General features: G+C 38.8%; 1 protein-coding gene across 4 annotated transcripts in view; it reads left to right on the forward strand.

Moving 5' to 3' along the window:
- The window catches only part of RAD18 (RAD18 E3 ubiquitin protein ligase), a 116,582-nt gene that overhangs the window by 86,172 nt on the left and 9,037 nt on the right, over nucleotides 1–21,373 (forward strand). For 2 of the 4 annotated variants that reach the window (XM_090022370.1, XM_090022371.1), the window contains exon 12: nucleotides 4,989–5,051. The exons of the other annotated variants lie outside the window; for them this stretch is intronic. In XM_090022370.1, the coding sequence (XP_089878496.1) occupies nucleotides 4,989–5,051 (63 nt within the window). The remainder of the gene's footprint in view (nucleotides 1–4,988; nucleotides 5,052–21,373) is intronic. 4 annotated transcript variants of the gene reach the window in all.

The raw sequence follows: 21,373 nt of genomic DNA on the forward strand, positions 1-21,373 counted from the left end.
AATGGGATTTAAGTATTCTGCAGATTTGAATCTCAGTTAAGTATAGAATCCCTGTACTGGCAGAAATCCTTGAATTTTTAAACACAATTTAAAAGGACAGCATTGTGTCTCACTCAGATTTTATCTTGGCATTCTCAGATATGTGAGAGGTCAAGAAGGAGTGAGATGAGCTGGGAGAGGAGCAGGGTATTGAGCTGGAGGAGGTTTTAGAGCATTGGGCCAGGTTGTTTGCCAAGGACTGTTTAGCCAGAAGGAGCAGACGCAGTAACAAGGCAAGTGGTATGAAGGAAGGAATAAATCTGGAGATGGGGAAGAAGAGATTCAGTGAAAGGGGAGGTCACTAGGGAATAGTAAGAGGTAGCAGTAACGCACTGCCTACTCACTTCTGCTCCAAAATTAGGCAGTGTTGCTGTTTTAGCACGGACCTGACTGCACATGAAAAAACAGGCCTGAGACATAACGGTATAATGGCTCATACTTAAGGGCATTACTAAACTATCCAGTGTCCAGGGTTTGGTGTAAGGTGAAAGAGGAGTGAGCAGCAGGGTGAACTTTTTGGTGGTGCTCATGCTCATCATGGTGCTAGTAGAAATCTGCTATTAGTATCTGCAGTGACATTGCCTGGGCCAAGGCCCAAGTCAGCACATACCCACTGTCAGAATCAGGGATCAGTAATTGGTTCCTTCTTCCTCTTCTGTGCCAAGGACAAATTCTGGGATTAGGCTCATTTAGTCAAGCTCCCCGGTGTTGAATCTGCAGATTGTGCTGCTATGATGTAGCCTTCCTTGTTGGGCTTGACTAACTTCTTCACCACAGGAGTAACCCACACTGTTTTTTTTCACTAGGTGCATATTTAAAGATAACTGCTTTTGCTGCTCCAATTGTTTATATCTTGCCATCTGACCTGCAAAAGATCCACTGTTCCTGTCAAACACTGGTGCTCTTAAAAATACTAAATAACATGCATGTAACATATATGTATATGTAAGTTATTGCGCTTAGCTTGGACATATATGACCCAAACAAGACATGAGCAAAATATCAGTCTCTGTGCTCAAGAAAGCATGTAGGGCTTACATTGAGGCTATAAATAGGCATTGCCAAATGCAGTGGATCAGCTGTGCCTGGATATGCCTTGGCACAGCTGATCTGTTACACTGGGCTGCATAGACATTGCCTGTTGTCCTACTGGGTCAGGCCTCTGCTGCTTGAGTGGCTTCAGGGGCCCAATCCTGAGGAAGAGCTGCAAACAGGGGAGCCCTGGGTTCCCTACTTTCAGACTTGCACCCAGAGATTCCCTTGGCAGGGGGTTCTGTGAGTGTCATATCATGCTGCTGTGCCCCGACTCAGGGCTCCCCTTCGGGTTTCCCAATTTGCAGAGGTGTACGCCCAGTTGCAGAATGATATTTGTGCCTGTGTGCCCTGTTAGGAGTTTCTTGGGACTCACCTCTGCAAACTGGGGAACCCAGACCGGCCCTCCTAGGGCTTCAGGGACCTGATCCTGCCTGCCCTGGGAATGGGACCCAAATTCCTAGGGATCAGGCCCTTGAAGCTCTAGGCCTGCCTGCCTGGGGTGGCTGGAGAGCAAGGACAGCTCTGGGCTGCCATAAAGCAAAAAGACATCCACTGCAGAACAGCAGCACAAATTTATACCCTGTTGCACTTGCAGAATTTGGGCATTTGTAGTATGACGAAAGACATGTATGTTTGTTTGCTTGGTCTCTGTGTCTCTATGCTAATTTTTATGGCGGCACAAAGGCAATGTCTCTTTCCAGCCTTAGTTGCTTTAGGTTTGGAAGAGTGGTGGAGGAGGGGCTAAATCCATTGGTAGAGGAGGGGAATGATCCATTGTTCTTTTTGGCAAGGGTCAGAGTGTGTGTGTGTACGCGTGCGCACGTGCACATGATGTGCACGTTGACCTGGTTCAGGTCTTTAGGCACTACTGCAGTAAAATGATGATAATGGCTTTGTCCCAATTGTATGCTGGTTAGCAGAATTCACTTTCCACACTGGACCTCTCTGCTGCACCTCTTTTTGATGGTAGTAAACTGTACCTTCAAGAAATTGCACACAGCTAGCAGTCCAAAGAAAGCTCTGCACTAGCTGTTTTGATGACACTATACAGATAGTCTTAGTTCATAATCCTCATGCCAATGACTTGTAATGTGATTGCATTTCCCCGTGGTATCCTGTGGAATCCAGTAATAGGGTCTTCCCTAAAGAAAATAGTTCCTATTTAAAGTAAGCTATCAAATATTGTTCTAGGCTTCCTTCTAATCAGTCAGGGGTCTGGTTGCCATCTTGGAGTTATGTCTGAGAATGAATATTCTGGGGCTGCTGTTTTCAGTATTGTTTTTTAATTTTTCTTTTTATCTGCACTGACACACTAAGCAAACACAATTGATTTGGGAACATGGAAAGTTAACTAAGAGAATTGGTATCCAATTGCTGTTGTATAGATTATTTTGGAACAACTCCCCCCCCCAAGCTTTTTGTAATATTTGTTATGTAACATCCAAATTAAGCTACAGACTGCTGGAATTTCCAGAAATCCATTTATAATTTAATGCAATGCAAAAATAAAACCCACAGATTTTCTCATGGTTCAGTTGAATTGTGCAGCCCAGCCCTGCCCCCTCACCCCACCCCACCCCACCCCATAGTATATTCTTGAACTGCTAAGAAGCATACATTGTGCATCTAAAACATGCACTTCTCACTGAAAGCTATGTATACACTTGGAACCATATTTTTCCTCCCAGTTAACTAAAATTACTTACAATCCCAAGTAAATCTAACAGTTATTCACAATATAGGCCTGAATCCTGCAAAGACTTAGGCAAATGCTTGACTTTAAATGTAGGAGAGTTCCCATTTGACTTCAGTAGGACTATGTATGTACATACGTATCGTGTACAGACACGTACTATGACGTTTGTAGTCAAGGATTCTCGTATTAAGCAGTCTCTTGGACCAGCCTTATATGGACATGAATACATTAGATAAAATTATGCTTCATTTTCATTTAAAGTATATCTGATAGGCAGTCATTTTATGTTGGGCCATTAAGTAGTCATAAGGTGGCAGTAACTCTTAGGGCTTGACCTAAAACTATTGTCCCCAAAATTGGAGATTGAAGTTAGTCAGTCAGCTATGCGGCATCTTTTCAGGTGGATGTTTAGATTTTATGCCAGTGAGTGGTGTTAAAATTCCTTGTCCTACACTAAATTTTATATAGATCTCACTTAAAACAAACAAGCCCACCATGGAAGATATTGCACATTTTTGCGTATTGGTTTAGTGTTAAGATTATTCTGGGGTGATTATCCTCAGTTGTTCTTACTGTGTCAGCAGAAGATATCACTGAACATAGACAATATGTGCATGATCACTTTCTAAAGGCTTCTACTCAGCTATGTTTGAAGAATGATTCCCCCTAATGTAGAATTATTGTTTTAGATAGTTTTTCCCAGGGGCCATGTTAACCATATTGCTCCATTCTTTCATCACTGATGCTGTCTGTGTTTGTCAATCTGATGCACTTGGCTGTGAGTGTACGCAAGTGGCTTGCACATTTGCTTAAGATCAGGCTGTTAGGAAAGAAAACCGGCTGCATGGCTATTATGTAGCTGAATATCTCTGAGGAGAAATGGGTTGTAACAATGACAAATGACATCTGTTCATCATCTCTCCAGGCAACCAAAAAAAAATTAGAAAATTGACTTAAAAGCAGTCAAGAGGAATATGCTTTTGTGAGATTGACTATAGAAATTGCACTTTTAAAACTAAGAATTCTAGCATGTACAAGTTGTCTCTGATTTACCACCTTTTATTGTAATTGGACTTGTCATCCTTAATCTAAAGTGTTCTGAGCACTGCAGAGAACAGTCTAATAGAGGCATCCTAATAGTCTTTGTGGGCACCTACACACAAGCACGGACACTTCGTGGAGGTGCTGGAATTCCAGCACCTCGGAGCACACGTGATTAATTGAGTCTGTTGGAGCATGGCAGTTGCCGTGCTCCAGCAGCCTCCTGCGTCTTGTGTATCAGCATCCCTATACTCAAAAATGGTGGTGGGCATGTTTAAACTAAAGCTTGTTGAATGAGCTATCGTTTAAGTGCCCCTATTGCAATTTTTTTTAAGTGTGGGGATGGTGATACAGGAGACGGAGACACTTTAAGTAATGCAGCTCTCGTAGCTAGCTCTCCCCCATCCCCGGAACGTGTTTAAAAAAAAAAAAAAAGTGCTCTGTGTGATTTATTTATTTTAATTCAAGATCACTAACGATAATTTATTACAGTGTCAAATATGCCTTGGGACCAAAGTTCAGAGTATTTTATTTGGTGGCAGCCTCCCCCTTAACATTTACTTTCATGTCTTTTTGTGAGGCATTTCCTTTGTATCTTGTATTTTTCTGAATAAAGTAGTATCAATGAGAATGTGCTTTGAGTGTTCAGAACAGACTTCTATTCATAAAGTAAGTTATTGTGCTGACTGATTAGATACCAGCTGCTTTGGAGAGTGGGTGGGTGTCGGGAATCTCAGTTGGGGCAGAGTGCTCCCCAGTCCTGGAGCTGATCAGTTCCCATCTTCTGGAGGGACCCGGGGTGCTGGTCAGTGCCAGGACCAGGGGCAGAGAGTTCCCTGTCCTCTGTGGTCCCCTGCTGGCTAGGCTGACCGGGAGCAAATTTGCTCCTGGTCAGCGTCTACACAAGTGTTATTGTGCAGTTTCTACTATGCAGTTAGTTTACTACCTGTATTTACAGGTAGTAGCTAACTGTGTGGTAGACTAATTTAGTAGTTAGAAATGCAGAATAATTTTTTTTGGGGAAGCCGCTGTTATATTAGGTTCTCTTTTCTTTTCTCTTCTCTTCACCAGTTCCTTTGCTGCTACCTTTGCTGTTGTTACTGAAAATCCAATACTTCATAACTCATGCTTGAATGACCTAAGTGTTTTTTTGGGTTTTTTTTAAATATTTTTTCAGCTCCAGCTCAGACATTTTGAGAGATCCACAAGAGGTTGGGATGTGTTCAGAGTCACCAGATAAGTAAGTATTACATAGATTAATGGAGCAATAAACTGAGCCTAATACAGGCTACTTAATTGTTTGCCAGTTGAAAAAAAGAGGAGGGGGTAGGGGCTGAGGGCAGAGTGGGGAAAGGGTTGATTTAAACAAAACAATTGGCAAGAAACATGCAGTTTTTGAAGTTTCATCAATTCCCAGCAGAGCTTACCAGAGCCCTTATTCAAGCATTCACTTTGGATTCCTCTTATTGGGAAGGAGAAATACAGTTTTTAAAAGCAGAGAGGTTTTGTGTTTGTGTGCATATCGCATATTTAAACAGAGATTAGGCCTAAATCTGCAACGTGCTGTCCAAGGACAAAGGAAGAGACTGCCCTGCTCCCACAATTTCCCAGATAAGCACACAAAGGATGAGAAGGGAAACAGAAGTGCAGAGAGATGAATGAACTCACCTAGGGTTATGCTAGGGTGGCAGAGGTCTATCACTGGATACCCATTGGGAGAAGAAATAAAATCCACAGTGTTGGTGGATTCTTAATTAAAAAGTAGATTGCAGATTGTTTTGTCAGAGTTTTCTTTTTTTTTCATGTTACAAGACTTCTCTTTAATGTTACTGAAAAAGCCATTGTACTCTAAGGGTTGAAGCTTCTTTGGCATGTAATATTTCTGTACTCGTGCTGGATTCCCTGTTCGGTATCATGTTAGCTATAATGCTTGGACATACAAGGTTAATAAGTGGAGTCACATTGGATATAATTCACTTACTCTACTTTTTAAAGTAGGCCCCACAGCTAATTGGGAGAACTATCTTTTATCTGTATATGGTTAATAGACTGTGACAGGTCTTCATAAACGTCACTTCATAACTGAAACAGAATTTGGGACTCTTTAGATGTTTCTTTTGTATATTTAAAATAGAGTATGATGAATATATTGAATAATAAAAGTTCCTAATGAAAGCACTGACAAGACCTTAATTATAATTATGCCAGAAGTCACTGTTAATGTGAATCAATGGGAAAAATATTAAATAGTCATTAAAAGTTTATTGTAAAAACTACCTTAGGTTGAAAGAGAGGTGAGCGATATTATTTACAAGACAAATGTTTGTAAGCATGATTTCTGGCAGCACCTGGAAGTGATTTACCGACACTGGCATTCACTGCACAAAATATTATGTTGCACATATTTTCCAATGCTGTAGACTGTGCTGTCACACTTGGCTCCTGATGATTTTTCTGTGCTGCTGTTTCCATTGTCTAAAACATTACCCAGAGTATAAGGAGCCATAGCTATCTTTCCAGTGGACGTAGTTAGGACTTTTGGGTATTTAGGATATACCTGGGCAGAAAATGATTGACTGTTTCTTCATGAAACATCTTCCAGTAAGCCTCTTCTGCTTCTCAGTATCATCTGCATGCAGCTCTTGTAAAATAAAATAGTCAAAGGATGCATACTTGGAACAAGTTGTGACCGTTGAGAAACAACTTGAGCACACAGGACTTAATGGTCCTGTTTGCTCGTACCTGTATTTTTTTAAAAAAGTAATCTGAATTTAAACACAGGGGATAATGTTGCTGGAAATGTTTATTTGTGTACCAGTTTTTTATGACTGAGCTGAAGGTGGTAAGTAGGTTGTGATTTTTTTTCTGGTCATACTGAAGAATGAGATTTGATATCTGCTCAAATGCTATTGTTTGGTTATAATTGCATTATAGCCAAGTACAGGGGTGTACTTGACAACCAAGTACACCCCTGAAACATTGTTGGGTTACACTTTCATGGAAAAAGAACCCACCGTGGATGTGTTTGACAACATAATCCAAGTCAAATAAAATTCATAAAAGCAAACCAAATCAGCCCATCTGGGTGCGTACTTTCGTTTCTTATGTTTTGGATTTCCCACATTATCCACCATAATCTGGGATCTAGTAATGAGTTTAGATGTATTCTGTGTAAAATTGTTACCAAACTTTACATGATGCATCTCTTTCATCTTGCCTAAACAAGTTCTTCCCATAAGGGCAAAGAAACAAGATTGGGTAGCAGCGTTAGATGTGAAGGGCCTGAATGCTGCTCCTGTTGAGATAAATAGTAAAACTTCTGTTGATGTGATTGGGTACATTTTCTTCCAAGTGTTTGGAGCCAGCTGCTACTCCAGGGCCTTTCCAGGGCTAGCAGCATGGTTATGGCACATGGAGAAGAAAACAGGGGAAGATCAGGGGAGATGATGTTGATTCTGGAAACTGTGGTCGTTGTGTATATTGGAGTCTGGTCCTTGCGGGTTCTGTGCATCTCAGCGTGTGGGAGGATTCAGCAGCATGCCAGGGAAAAAGAGGCATAGAGTCAGCAGATCTGCAGAATTACAGTTCATTTTCCTCCTTGCACAATTCCACAGAAAGCAGCTAGTGTCCGGAAGCGTCTACTGTGTCAACAACTGCAGAGAAGTTGTGTAGATGAAAGGAAAAAATCCTCTTCTTTAGGCAAATCCCAGACCACAGCTCATTTATTTGGGCTGGGAGCTGCAGACAGGAGTTGGGCCTGTACCATAGAGATGTTGCCGTATACATTCCTAAGTAGGATATGTTTCAACATTTCGGAGCATTTTTGTCTTCCACAGTGATTCTTTGGAGACATATCCCACGAATAGAACAAACTGGAATGACTCCTCCCATCTATATTTTGTATTTTTGTCAGAGCTGGACGGATTTTTTTTTCCCAGTTGGGAAAAAACATAGTTAAAACGGTGTCTTTTTTCTTTCTTTAATGTAAGAATTAATTGTATCCCTGTTTTTTTGAGGAAAATACCAATTATTTGATTATTCTGTGCTTTCTATTTCAATGTACATTTCTGAACTATTTTTATTTTTCCATAACTTGCTGACATCACCACTTCATGTATAGACCCTATCTTGACACGTTTCAGCCTGGTTCCATGTTAAAACTCTGTTGTTAATGTATTTTGACAGTGGGGAATATTTCTGTCTTAGTGGAAACAATGCTTTGATTACCTTCCTGTCATGTTATTCTTCATCATTTAATAGTGTCCAGTCTATCATTTCCATTGATTTTGAGAAATTCAAACAAAGGTTAAATGACATGGCTAACAATCACCCATTGGTGGAAAAAGTATTTTTCCCCTATGTCATTGTCCTGTCTGGGGTGTAGATAGAAGACCACAATTTCTAAGCCATCAGACACTGACTTTTAGCTAATTTGCCAAGTAATGATACAGTGTATATCTTTTGCTCCCTTTTGCTTCCATCAACTTGTGGTCTAGTAATCCCCATAAACTAATTTTATATGGGCAGAAGCAGCACACCACTTGAGATCTAGACCATAATAGAGTAGAATCTAAGGTTTCTTGCACAGATTGCAAGCCATGTCCTTGAAGGAAAGGAGGCATAGAAATCTCAGAATTTAAACTTGGGAAGCTTTTATTCTTTGGTGAAGGTTATTTCTGCCCCCAAGCTTTGGAAGTCAATGTTAACAAGTTGGTGTGTCCATAGAAATGTAATGTGTTGCCCTTGGTGCCTGTTTTGTATCAAAAAAAATCTTTGGAAACATTTAAGTCATGTTGTAATGACTTTTGGACAAGTTGATGTGTGTACAAGAGTTTAGGTAAAACAGATCTACAACTTTCATTCTGCTTGCTATTCTTCCTGTTAATTATAGAGGTTATGCTGCAGTAACCGCTTACTGACTTTTGTACAACAGCTACATTGTTAAATAATAACCTTACTCTAGACAGCACAAGTTGAAGGCACAGGTAGATAGATATACTATGGAACAGACAGAATGGCGTGTTCATTTTATAATGGTCCAGTATTGAATTTATTTAAAATGAGCCATATAGGGACCATCATTCACATTCTTTTCTATAAAATTTTAAATCTAGGTATTTCCAAGAGGAAAGAAGCAATGTAAATACTAGAGGGGCAAGCTCTACTGGTTTCGGCTGTTCATTTAATGCATTTCAGTGAAGTGCATTATGAATAGTCGTCTTTAGAAGAGGAGGAGTTGAACTAGAAGTGGCAGAAGTTAAACACTAAAGCTATCATCCTCATAGAATAAGATCTCAGCTCTATTCCATGTAATCTGTTCTTACAAGCAGAGCCAGACACTGCTAAATCAAATAAAAGTATATAGAAATGACAGCTGCACTTTGTAACAGCACAGTTGCCGCAGCAGTTAGCTTTGTTCAATGTTTATCTTAGCCATATGCTGTACGGTCATTCAGCTGTCTGAAAACCAAAAGCTAGAATTAGTGAAATACATCGGCATCTTGCATCTGGACTATGCTGTGAATTTGCTAATAAACAGCTATTTAGAGAAAAAAATTGTATTTCTTATAGTGTACAAAAATAATAGTTATCAACACTTTTTGAGCATGTATCTGTATACATATACACATATGCATAAAGTATATACAGGGATGTATTTGATAGCTATGTTGGTCTGAGAAAAAAAAATACAAAAATCTAGAGCTCTTGGTTCAGAAATGATACCTTTTATTAGACCAACTGTGAAATTGAAAAAAAAATCTTTTTCTGCAAGCTTTTGGGCGCACACGCCCTTCATCAGGCTCAGGGAAAGTTCAAGATCGTAAAAAGTCCCCCCCATATGTAGAAATAAACTTCAGCCCTCTCTGCCATCCGATACCACCAGGGAAGAAATCCTGTTTGATCTACACAACAAAGAGCAACCTCACAAAAACACCCTCATGTACCCAGAGGGACAGATTTCCAGCTTCTGCTGCTGTGCAAAAATGAAGTTTATTTCCTAAGTATGGGGACTTTTTACCATCTTGAGCTTTCCCTGAGCCTGATGAAGGGCATGTGATTCCAAAACCTTGCAGAAAAAGGTTTTTTTTGTTTTCAATTTTTCAGTTGGTCTAATAAAAGGTATCATTTCTGACCCAAGAATTCTAGATTTTTGCATTCCTAAAGTATATACAGTATTTTTTCAAGCATTTTTAAAAAACATCTTAAAATGCATCAGGCTAATGAATGTTAGAGTGAGTTAGACTGAGCCCAAAGAGTAGTACCATATTTACTCAATTCCAGGATGAGGTTCCCCTTCCTTGCATTTAACACTGGGGGCGAGCCCCTCGTCTTGAAATTGAGTCTGAGGTGGAGGGGAGACAGCTACTGTGGCTCTGGCTCCTACTGGGGGTTGAAGCTGGGTTCAGGGCTGCAGCTGCTGCCTGCCCCCTCCCTCCCCTCCTCTCCTCTCTTGCCTTTGGGAGAAATTGCTGCTGGGGCTATGCTCTATGCCCCAGGCTGGAGCAGTGACAGAGCCTGCTGGCACTGGAGCAAGGGTAAGCAGCAGGGGGGCAGAGGCTGGAGTGCCTGCCATGGGGCTATGCTGCACAGATTGCATATTGCATGCAGGGCCATCCGGCATGCCCCACATGCTGCCTGTGGGTCACTGGGGCCACATAATACAGCTCCATAGGCCAGATTTGGCCTGTGGGCCATATTTTTGATGCCCCTTCTCTAATCTTTTCCTTAATGTTTCTGTTTTTTATGATTTCCACCCTACTGGTTTTTATTCTGTTGGGAATTAAGATTTTCTTTGACTCTGAAGGGATTACATCTAAGGTAAACCTCTGTAGAGGATTTATCAACCAGCTACTATATATGATGAGTTGTAAAGGAATGGGTCAGTAATTTCCATTTGTAGGGGCATGAATGGGAAATCAGTTTTGTAGATCACCTCAACTCATGCACCTTAACTGCCAGTCATAGCAGCAACCATTGGCCAAGCCAGGATCTTTTAATTGTGTTTCCAAAAGTTGAATTCCTGAGGCCACCTCTGCAGATTGTTGGGTGCATTCAGTGCTGAATCCTTGGCTCTGTGCCTGCTCGCTCAGGCAGCACACCGCAGCTGAGCTGGCAGCATTGACAGCGTGATGCCAAGGCACCCGTAACTTGCCTTCTCCCGTCCTGAGGCTAATAGCTAGGAAAGCGTGGAGGGGGACAGGAGTGGATCCTTCTAGGGACCGTTTGATGGAAACAACTTGTCATTGCTCCTAGAATAAGGGTGATTCATATGTTATGAATTTGAAGACAAGTGTCTATGAGAACCAGAAACCCAGCAGGAGCTCAGACATCCTGGCAGCAGATACCTGGTTGTTACTTTTCCTGGACAGCTTTAAAAATGGTATAATTCAGGCTAGGGTTTGAATCTTAAGCTCGAGACCTTTTATTTTGCAAGGGAGGTATTTATAAAGAGATGAAAATTTAATACTTAAGAGATGAAAACATTACCTTAAAACCAATCTAATGTTACCAACTCCTCCAGTTACATTATGCACGTTCAAACAGCCAAGCATTTTGAAAAACAGAAATTTCCAATCTAGTGTTGTACTAAGTATTTCACTGATAGAAACAGGATGATTTTTTATATATAATTAATCCACATGGTAGATCTAATGAAGGAGAAATTAACATTTATGTGCTTCAGTCAGAGTAAATTAACCTCTCTCCTTCTCTACTGAAGCTTTTAATGAACACCCGTTGCGTCAGTCCTCTGGAGTCCCCTTGTATTTGCACTACTCAGTATATTTTGATACACACGGGGTAAAAGGTAATATTGAAAGAGTAAATTCAAAAATTAGTTTTTTATTCGTTTCATTTAGCAGCTCTTCATGAAAAATGCAGAAATGGGCAGCTGATAAATATCTCATCCCTTTTTACTGGCCTTTTGAATCACTTTTTTTTTCCATCTAGATCTTGGCGTCATTCTTGAAATTTATTTAAGCATAATTTTATAGTCTCTGGGTTTTCAGGATGAATTTTGTGTGTGTGTGTTTGTTTTCATTTAACTGCTTCTGTCACCCCCTGGGAAAGTAACAAATCAAGCGACCTTTTATTCAAGCATGCAGAGGTGACTTTTCTTGAAAGTTATAGCATGCAAATCACCCAAAATATAATGAATTTGAGGAAACAGATTTCCTGCAATCTCTGCTGGCTTTATTGGAAATCTCATGGATGGCTTTGAGGTGTAAACGCCAGACAAATGGTTGAAATCATCCAAGTCAGTCTGTTTTGTTAGGTCCTAAACAGATTTGGACTTATGGAATATCTTAAAGCGTTAAGTGAAATTCGATCATCTTTATTACAGGCTTATTCTTTTCGATCATCTTTATTACTTTCACTAGAACTCTGGAATGTAGTTGCTGTTTTTCTTTCTTTCTTTGTAAATTGAAACCTCATTGAAACTCCAAAAGAAACCGGGTTATATTTCCCTCTGTCTTTCTAGTGCAGAAAAATGGGAGAAGCATTATTAAAATATATGTTGGTGATGTAGGAGATTCTCCTTCTTTGCCCCTTCAATTTTCCTCTGAACAATACCAGTTAATGGTTCAGGCCCAAAGCATCTGTTTTTCCACAGAACTGGTAGAGCCTGAGCACTGGAGATGTTGGTCCTCCTGGTCCTTCTAGTGTGTTTCAGCACAGTGGGACCACTCCAGAGCATGAAAGTGCCATTCAGTTGTCACCATTTTGGTGCTTCCCAGGGTCTTACTTGCATTTGTATTAACTTTAATCCTTTCTTAATGTACCCTTACAAAAGGTCTTAAAACTGTTCATTCCTGCTTACTTTTTTAAGTCCCTTGCGCATAAAATTTCTACCACGTAGCTTAGCTGTTCATGACCTCTTGCTGTATCCTGGTGAGCAAATGAGTTTCTAGTTTAGATGCTTAAATAAGCTACACTTGCATCACTTAAATTCTTATATTTTTTTCCACTCAGTTTATTTTTAAATCCTCCAATTAAATGGAAGGCTAGTAAGTCAAATTCACCCTGCATGGTCTGGGATCACTGTTCTTGAAAGAATAATAGGTTTCATTGGACTTTTTTTCTTAATGAGATGATTACATAATTGGCAATATGGGGTTTCATCAGTGTGCCAATCAAGACAACGAAACATCGCATATATGATTTTTTCTCTGTTTTTTTGTTCACAGTCTTTCTTAGCTTTTTTTGACTTCTCCTAAGATGGAGATCACAGCCACATGTTGAATACTTCTGTTAGGATATGTTTGGTCTTGATTCCCACCCCCGCCTTTTTTTTTTTTTTTTGCATAAAATGGACTGCACTTCCTTCAAAAATATTAAAATCTGTGTTTGTCAACCGAATCAGAAGTTTCATACATTTGGTATTAGGGGAGTAATATTATACCAGTTAGATTTAGACCTAGGACAATGGTTTTCAACATTTTCAGACTCAAAGCACTACCTATCAGACTTGAGACACCCCCTCTACAACATTTGTGAATTGAGCAGCACCCTATTTCAAAAACAAATGTATTTATTATAGAGCCTACGTCCTTGTAGAGGCAGCAGGCAGTGAGGATGAGGGAGCAGCTAGGGAGGAAGAGCTAGAGCCTGCCCTGATCTGCTTCTCTCTTTCCACCTGAAGCGTGAACCTGCCTGCCTTTATTTCTCTCTTCACCCCTTTCTTATTTCCGCATACTTTGTGCAGCACCCTCCAAAGGATCTCACGCCACTGCAGGGTGTGTTGGGATCCTGGTTGAAAATCACTGACCTAGGGAAACAAATGCACATAATAAATAAAATGAATGTAAAAAGGAATATAAACCTATTTTAAAAACAATTTTAAGCAGCCCAAGTCTAAAGTCCTTATTTAAGAAAGAGAGCCGTGTGGGTTGAATTCTGTGTTCATACAATGTCCCATTAACTTCAGTACAGTTCTGCCTAGGTTTGGTGTACCGTTGGGCAAATGAGATGCTTATTCAAGGTGTGTAACGGTCCAGCAGAAAATTACATTACTTAATGTAGGCTCGTTACTGTTTGAAAACCAGTTTTGTCTCCTGTTTTATCAGTGGGACTCTCAAGAGAACCTCAGTTTGGAAATTTCCATTTCATAAACGGTAAATGAGCTTTCTGAAGAACATAATGTAACCGGAGGAATTAGTAAGATTTTCAAAGTATTTTTTTCATCTCTTAAAGCACCTCCCTTAGAAAATAAATGATCTTGAGTTTAAGATTAAAAAAGTAGCCTCAATTCCAGTAGCTGCAGTTTTAAACATTTGCTATAGGGTAGCTCCCATTGTTTTCAGCAGAGGCTACCGGATGCTGAAAAGGTGTCCTGAGTTGTCGTTGTTTAGCACTTGGGTGAATCCCTTTACACATGTCATAGCAGTATGTAATTGCTGCAATATATTCTAAGCTGTGCCTAAAATCTTACTGAACTCTTAGAGCAGGATATTGTAGTCTTTCTGCTAGCTGAATCTGTCCCCCTTCCAAGCTGCATGTGGAGAGACGCTTCCTCGCCCTTTAAAAACATGCCTGCTTTCGGAAAATTTTAGAGCAATTAGAGACGCATCCTCTTCTATACTTCGACTGTTGTAATTATATCCTCCTGAAGAGAAAGAACATAGTGAATTTAATTAAAATACATCTTTAATACTTTATTTCCTTGACTATATAGGACATTGTCCCACTTCACGCAAACACCATTTATTAACTGGGTTCGTTTCAGAGATGACATTTGATCCACAGTTGTGACAACTGAGTCATTGTTCAGATGAGTGAATATTACTTGATCTCTGTCTGGGTTCCACATGCAGAAACTAACCCTCAAATTTATTTCTTCAGATATTTCAAAAAAGTTGTTTCTACTATAGTCTCCAACTCTTATTTCCCTGGTTGGCTAGCTATACCTGAATCAGTGTCCCAGTGAGTCTTCGGTAAAATGCATCTCTAGTACTTTGTTAGACACGTCTGCTCTGGTCTGTGCTATTGGACATTTAAGCTTTTATACTCAACTGACAGAAACACAGTGTTTAATTTAAATTTTGGCAATGCTTTCCAATTCTAATCCTTCAAAGGCAAAATTGGGCCCTCAGCCTGGGCAGACGTCTGTGTGAAATGGGGTGAAAGCCTAAAAATTCAGGTAACTTGTGACCCAATAAAAATAAAAAATAAAGAAAGCCTGTGTAGCAATCAGTTAAAGATCATTATATTATTGAGTCCCTTTTGATATCCTATAGTGACTTTTTTTCCTCTCAATTGACTGATTTTCTGAACCGCCAAATTTGTGGTAGCATGCTTCAAAAGGGCATCTTCTATTCAGTATTTTAGATATGTTCAGAAATATCTGCTTTAAGTGATTGTATACTATTCTAATAGTTTAAAAAACTACTCTTTATTAACCAACAATTAAATAATGCTAGTACCTGTGATGGGAGATGTCATCATGTGTGGAGCAATACTAGCTATATGCAAAAGAGGTCACTTTTTGTGGCATAAAAGGGGTGTCATGTTAAGGTATATTAATAAATATGCACATTTTTCAAACAACGTATGTTGAAAATGTAATATAGACACATGGCAGTATGTTCCTGCTGGCTGGTCAACTTGACTCTTGGAGGGAGCCTCGATTTCCATGCGACTATGCATTAAAATTATACATTTTTGTGTTGCCAGCATATTTGGTATTTATTTTAAATTTTTTACTCTTGGATTTATGTGATTGAAACTCATTGTTAAATGATAGCTCTGTTTCTACTCATGGTTTCAGAGAAGAGGTTGAAAACATCACTGTTTCAAACACTGGAAGACAAAACCAAATGTTTACTTAAAAATATATGTTTGTGTGTGTGTAATTTTAGTTAACCAACTGCAAGTAGTTAAATCATAATTTAAGTTCATATCTGGGTGAATGGATGATTTAGAGAGCCTGGATTGTGATTTAACAACTTGTGCTTGGTTTACTAAAACCAGGCTTTCTCAGGATGTATGCTAGCTACAATGCTTTCTGACAACACACCTTTAAATCCCAGGCAAAAACGCCACAGTCCTGTCAAATGATGATGCTGAAAAAAAAATGTCTTTCCCAGTTCTTCCACTTGTAATTATGCCCTGTGTTCCTTGCAACTACAGTAAGTAAAGATAATTTAATGTGGCAAGGTGATGGTGTCCTTTTAAGTTGAAATAATATTCAGAATGTCAAATATTTAATCAGGTTCTAGGAATTTATCTGGTTGTTTACTGCAGATTTCATCGAATTGGAGAACGGTAGGAAGTGCTGAAAGGGAACTCGGGAGCTTTCCTATTTCATCCCTCAGCTGAAGCAGGATCAAATATTCTGAGATAATCTCAAGCAGCTGTTTACCGAACTTGTTAAAAATCTCCAGTGAAACATTTTCCACAGCCTCCCTAGGGTAACTTCTGTCAATGCTTTACTATCCTTATAAAGTTTCCCTAATGTCTGAAATGAATGTCTTTTTGGTGGAAATTCAGCCAATTATCTCTCATTTTACAAGCCTTTAGAACAACCCAACCTTTTATAGATTGCAAAACTGTTATATTCCCCCGTTCAGTCTTTTCTTTTTCAGACTAAATGAAGTTAATTCCTTCATCCTTTCTTGGTAGATCGTGTTTTCTTAGTTTTTCATTCCTTTCTCCAATTAGTCTACCTTTTTCTTAAAACACAAGTGTCTAGCCCAGAACATATTTCTTCAGCTGAGGCCCTATTTTTGGTGAGAAGTGGAATAATTGCCTCGTATATCTTGCATATGACTATGGACCTACCAAATTCATGGTGGAAGTGGGCTGCACAGCAGCTCCTTTAATTTTACAGGTCCCCCCCATGGACCCGTCTCCCTCCCTGATTGGCAGAGGGCCCCCTCCGCTCACTCCTGACTGGCAAGGATGCATTTTTGCCTCCCAACTGGTCAGCAATAAGCAGCAGGGCCATGGGGGCCCCTGTAACCGGGGCTAGGGGGATGCAGGATTAAACCTGCAAAATTAAAGGAGCTGCTACACAGCCCACTTCTGGCATTAATTTGGTAGCTCCCTAAATATGTCATATAACATCTCCTAATGAATATGTTCCAGACTAAGATTTGCCTTTTTTTGTAGCATGGTTGGCTCTTATCCAGTTTGTGATCCACCAGTCAACCTTTTCTAAATCAGTGGGTGTTTGGTCAGTTATTCCCCATTTTATATTTTCTCTTTGCAGTTGGCATGCTTTCCTTTTTTTAGTTGCATCCCCATCATATAAATCTTGAAATGATTGTACATTGGCAGAAAATAACTATTCTAATCGTGGTAGCTATTTAACAATGTTAGGCACTTAGGATAATTATTTTTAAAGCCTGAAATATAAATATATATATCTAGATATAGCTATATAGATATATCTAGATATAAAAATAATTTTCAGGCTTCAAAGAATAATTATCCTAAGTGCATAAAATGGTTAAATACCACCAATAGAATAGTTATTTTCTACAAACAAAAGAAGTGGTGACAGATGCTTGGAATGAATGGTGTTCACCCTTTTATGTTAAACATAATATTTCTATATTTAAAAAAAATGCTGTGCATTTTTGTATTTCATAGAATAGTTAATTCAAAATGCCAATCAAATGTGTCAGAGGAGTAACGGTGGAGTTCATAACCACAGTTTTAAATTTATTTCAGTGCAACACTTACTGTCAAAACATATACCTTCAGGCTTTTTGAATTTAAAGATCTTAGCACTGTTGTTATACTTAAATATATGATGTTGTTAACTATAATTGAGGAACTATTGTGAAGCCAATGTCTATATGATGAACACAGCATTGTTTATATATTAAATTTGTCCTCCCTCAGGAGTGTGAATGAGACTTACATTTTTAAAAATATAGATTTTGACATCTTTGGAAGTGGGAGATAGGTATGTTCAAAACCTTTACTGACTTCATCCTAGATCCTACAAAAGGGTTAAGAATATGCTTAAACTTAACGCACCGAGTGGGGTCCATTGATTTCAGTACAACTACTCTGCTGCTGAAAGCCTGTTCAGGATTGAGAGTGTACATCACTCCCAAGTCTGGCCTTAGTTATGGAAAATACTGAACCCTATCCTAAGTTTTCAGCATGTCCTTAAATCACGTGTTTTTGACCTCAGATAGATTTGTGTTCTTCGGTGAATGAGTATGCTATTTTGAACAAACTCCTGTTGACTGCTAGTTTGTTGCACAGATGTGCAATGAGTCCATCCAAACTCCTTGTTACACCACTGTCTAAACTCTGAGCCCAGAAAGTTGGAAAGCATAGGTGCTAGTGCATTAACCTACCATGTTATCTATAGTAAACCCTACAAGAAGAATTTAGCATAAGTTAATATGCTTATTTATATTCTCACATACAATTAATTTAATCCTCCAGGCATCTTGGTACCTAGATGATATTGACATTCTGAATTTAAATGATTTGACTTCAAAGGGTATTTTGAGACACTGATACGTTGTCTCCAAATGTTCTCTGAAGATATTGCAGTGCTGCAGAAGCACAGTTTATGGCTCTAAATTTTGGGAGGTTTAGTATAAAAATAAATGGATTCCTACATAAGCACTGTTTAAATATGTCTGTTGTTACCATTTCTAGCTCTTTAACTGGTGGTAAAAGAGTTTTTACAGCTAAGCAGCTCTTCATTCCTTCTTGGAATTCATTCTTGGAAAGAGCTGTCACAACATTAGCTTTATGGATATCTCAGTTTAAAGATCCCTAATATTTAAACTAAGATAAAGAAAGCACATCCAGATGCGCCTTCTGTCTTTTATACATTGAAAAGTTCATTAATCTAGTGGTTCATGTTTCAGGGCAACCTTAATATAGGAGCTGTATAGTAATAGATTCTGCACTATTTGTGAATTATTATCTCTCTTTTGGCAGTGAGGTAGCATGTTTAAATTAGGGTTCTTGTGAGTTGAAGTTTTTTTGCATTGGTTATTAATCAGTGTGACATTTGTCACCTTGATCTGGCTGTGCGATGCTTTGTAGTTGCTGAATCTTGCATAGTGGTCACAAATTCTAGTTTCATGATTTAAAGCACTACCCTTGAAGAGTTGGGCCTTGGGTTTTTAGTTTTGAAAAGCTTGATAAATATAAGGGATGCATAATGACTTGGAAATTGTGATGTTAATTTAAATATCCGGCACAAGTTTCCGAGGCAGTTTACTTTTGTATCTCAGTATCTAACTTTTTTTCATTCTCAAATGTTCAAGTGCAGTGTCTTCCCACTGCGATGGAACAAGTATCCCTTTAGGGTTAGGTTGGGACGTGTGTGTGTGTGTGTGTGTGTGCGCGCGCGCGCGCGTGCGTGCATGTTTTATGAAACTGTGAGTCTGAGTTTAGTTGCATTTCTGTAGCACCATGGTCCTCTGGTCCTGATCTGCCAACACTTCTACACATGGCCAAGAATCATTCTTGTGAACAACTGCTTTGAAGGCAAAGACCAGGTGAGTCAGGGTTTTCAGACTAGACCTTTTAAAACCAATTATTTGCTAAAAATGATTCAGCTGTGACTTCCATATGTTCTTATTTGGTATCAATTAGAAAATATCCTTGTTCTTTACTCAGTGGTTTTATATATATTTCTTGTGATTTTTTTTTTTTTTTTAATTTTAAGTTCTTATACATTATTCAGATTCTGCAAAATTTAGGTCTCAGATACTATAAAGGACGCTACACTTGTAAAATAAAATCACAGTTATAATACAAGGTTGGCATAGGGACTGTTGGCTTTTGGTTTTGCAAATACCATTTTTTTAAAGTTTTTAAGTTTGTTTTTTTTTCCTTTTACATATTTTACATTTTGGATAAAATACCTATCATCCTTTAATTTGTAAAGGGTTAATATTTTCCAGCACATTGGCAAAAATCTTTACAGAACAAAGAGTCATTCAATATAACAACTAAATTGAACTTAATTGAGACAGTGTATGAAAGCACTATTAAGGTGGTTTTCTATCAACAGAATTTTGGTAGTATAGTACTAGGCGAAAGAAATAACTTTATGGATGGCTTAGAAAAATCAATGCTGATACATTTGTTCAAATACTTCTGCATAGAGACAGGGTTGTATGAAATATTTATTCAAATAAAATTGTTTTTCCTAAAACTGCTTGAAACCCATTGCCTTGCCCACATGTTTCTGAGGTGAGATGGAAATTAGAAATAGGAGCAGGGATTTGCCATACCCACTCAAGCTAATGGGACATTTGGTTAGGAAGAGTGTTGTACTTTGAGAATAATAATCTTTTGGATTTAACTAAAGAATCATCCTCCAGTTTGATTAAACAGAGCAGAGACAAAGCTAGTTTGAGAGCAAAACATTGTGTTGTGCCAAGGGAAATATAAAACAACACTGAGTAAGTGAAATTTTGGATTTCTGGACTGTTATCTGAATTTGTGGAGTGCAGATTCATTGCATTCAGCCATGATTAGCCTGGGATTGTTGCCTGCAGCTTCTGACATATGCTGTCTTAAACCACTTAGCCTGCTTACTGCTCAGTCGACTGCTTATTCTACTTGCTCGTTAAGAGCTATATCTGCACTCCTCAAGGTCTGCCCCATTCCTTGCTTCTCTTATCACATCAGCAAATGCACCACTACATTGCTGGCTGCTGTGTCCTGGAATAACTCCTGTCACAGTTGGCTGTATCTGGGCATAACTGAGTTATTAAGATTTATTTTAACAAATATAAGCAAATAATCGGAAATGAACATACTGTTAAGTGTGAGGAAGCTTGAAATCAATAATGCTGAGATAATGATGGTGTAGTAATGGACAGTGAATTAAATGACTATGTGTAATGAAAAACAAAATTGCATTGGCTGGTTGTGATGCCATCTTGCTTGGCAAAGGTATTGTATTATAGAGCAGAGAGACAATAATCTTCTAATCGTGTCTGGCATGTTCCAGATCATTGCATTTCATTTATTCTTCAGCATGTTGCTACTAGAGAAGTAGGAGTGATTTAAAAAAACAGCAATATTTTTGGAGGGACATGAACTGATTTGCAAGGAAGTCTTAACGTTCCTGAATTGGACCAAACCTTTGTTTGGTTCAGTAGTCTTTTTCTGACTGTGGCCAATACCATCCACTATAGAAGAGGATCCAGAACACCTACAGAGCTTTATCTATTGGCGGGAAAGTTTCTCCCCAACCCCAAATGATCAATACCCTAAGCATGATGGCTTTTATCTCTTCCTTTTGCCTGCATATTCACCTTCTTTGAAATGCACATTGGCTCCCTTTAAAAAAAAAAAAAAAGTAAACGAATACCCAGATCAGATACTCATTTATGTTTTTAATATTGTTAATAGATTGAAAATTAATTTTTCAAAGATTCGCTTTTCAAAAATGGTATTTGGGACATGGTAGTCTCCTAAAAGAGATATGACAATTGAGGTCTGTTATGAATGAAGCGCATAAACCCAGTTATGAGAGCAGTTCAATACAGAATGGCCTTTGGCAATACGTTACTGTAATGAGATACTTTCCACAATTCAGAGGCACCATTTTAATTTAATTTAAAT

This window comes from Crocodylus siamensis, chromosome 11, assembly GCF_052110815.1.
Source record: "Crocodylus siamensis isolate JL-2025a chromosome 11, ASM5211081v1, whole genome shotgun sequence".
Taxonomy (NCBI): Eukaryota; Metazoa; Chordata; order Crocodylia; family Crocodylidae; genus Crocodylus; species Crocodylus siamensis.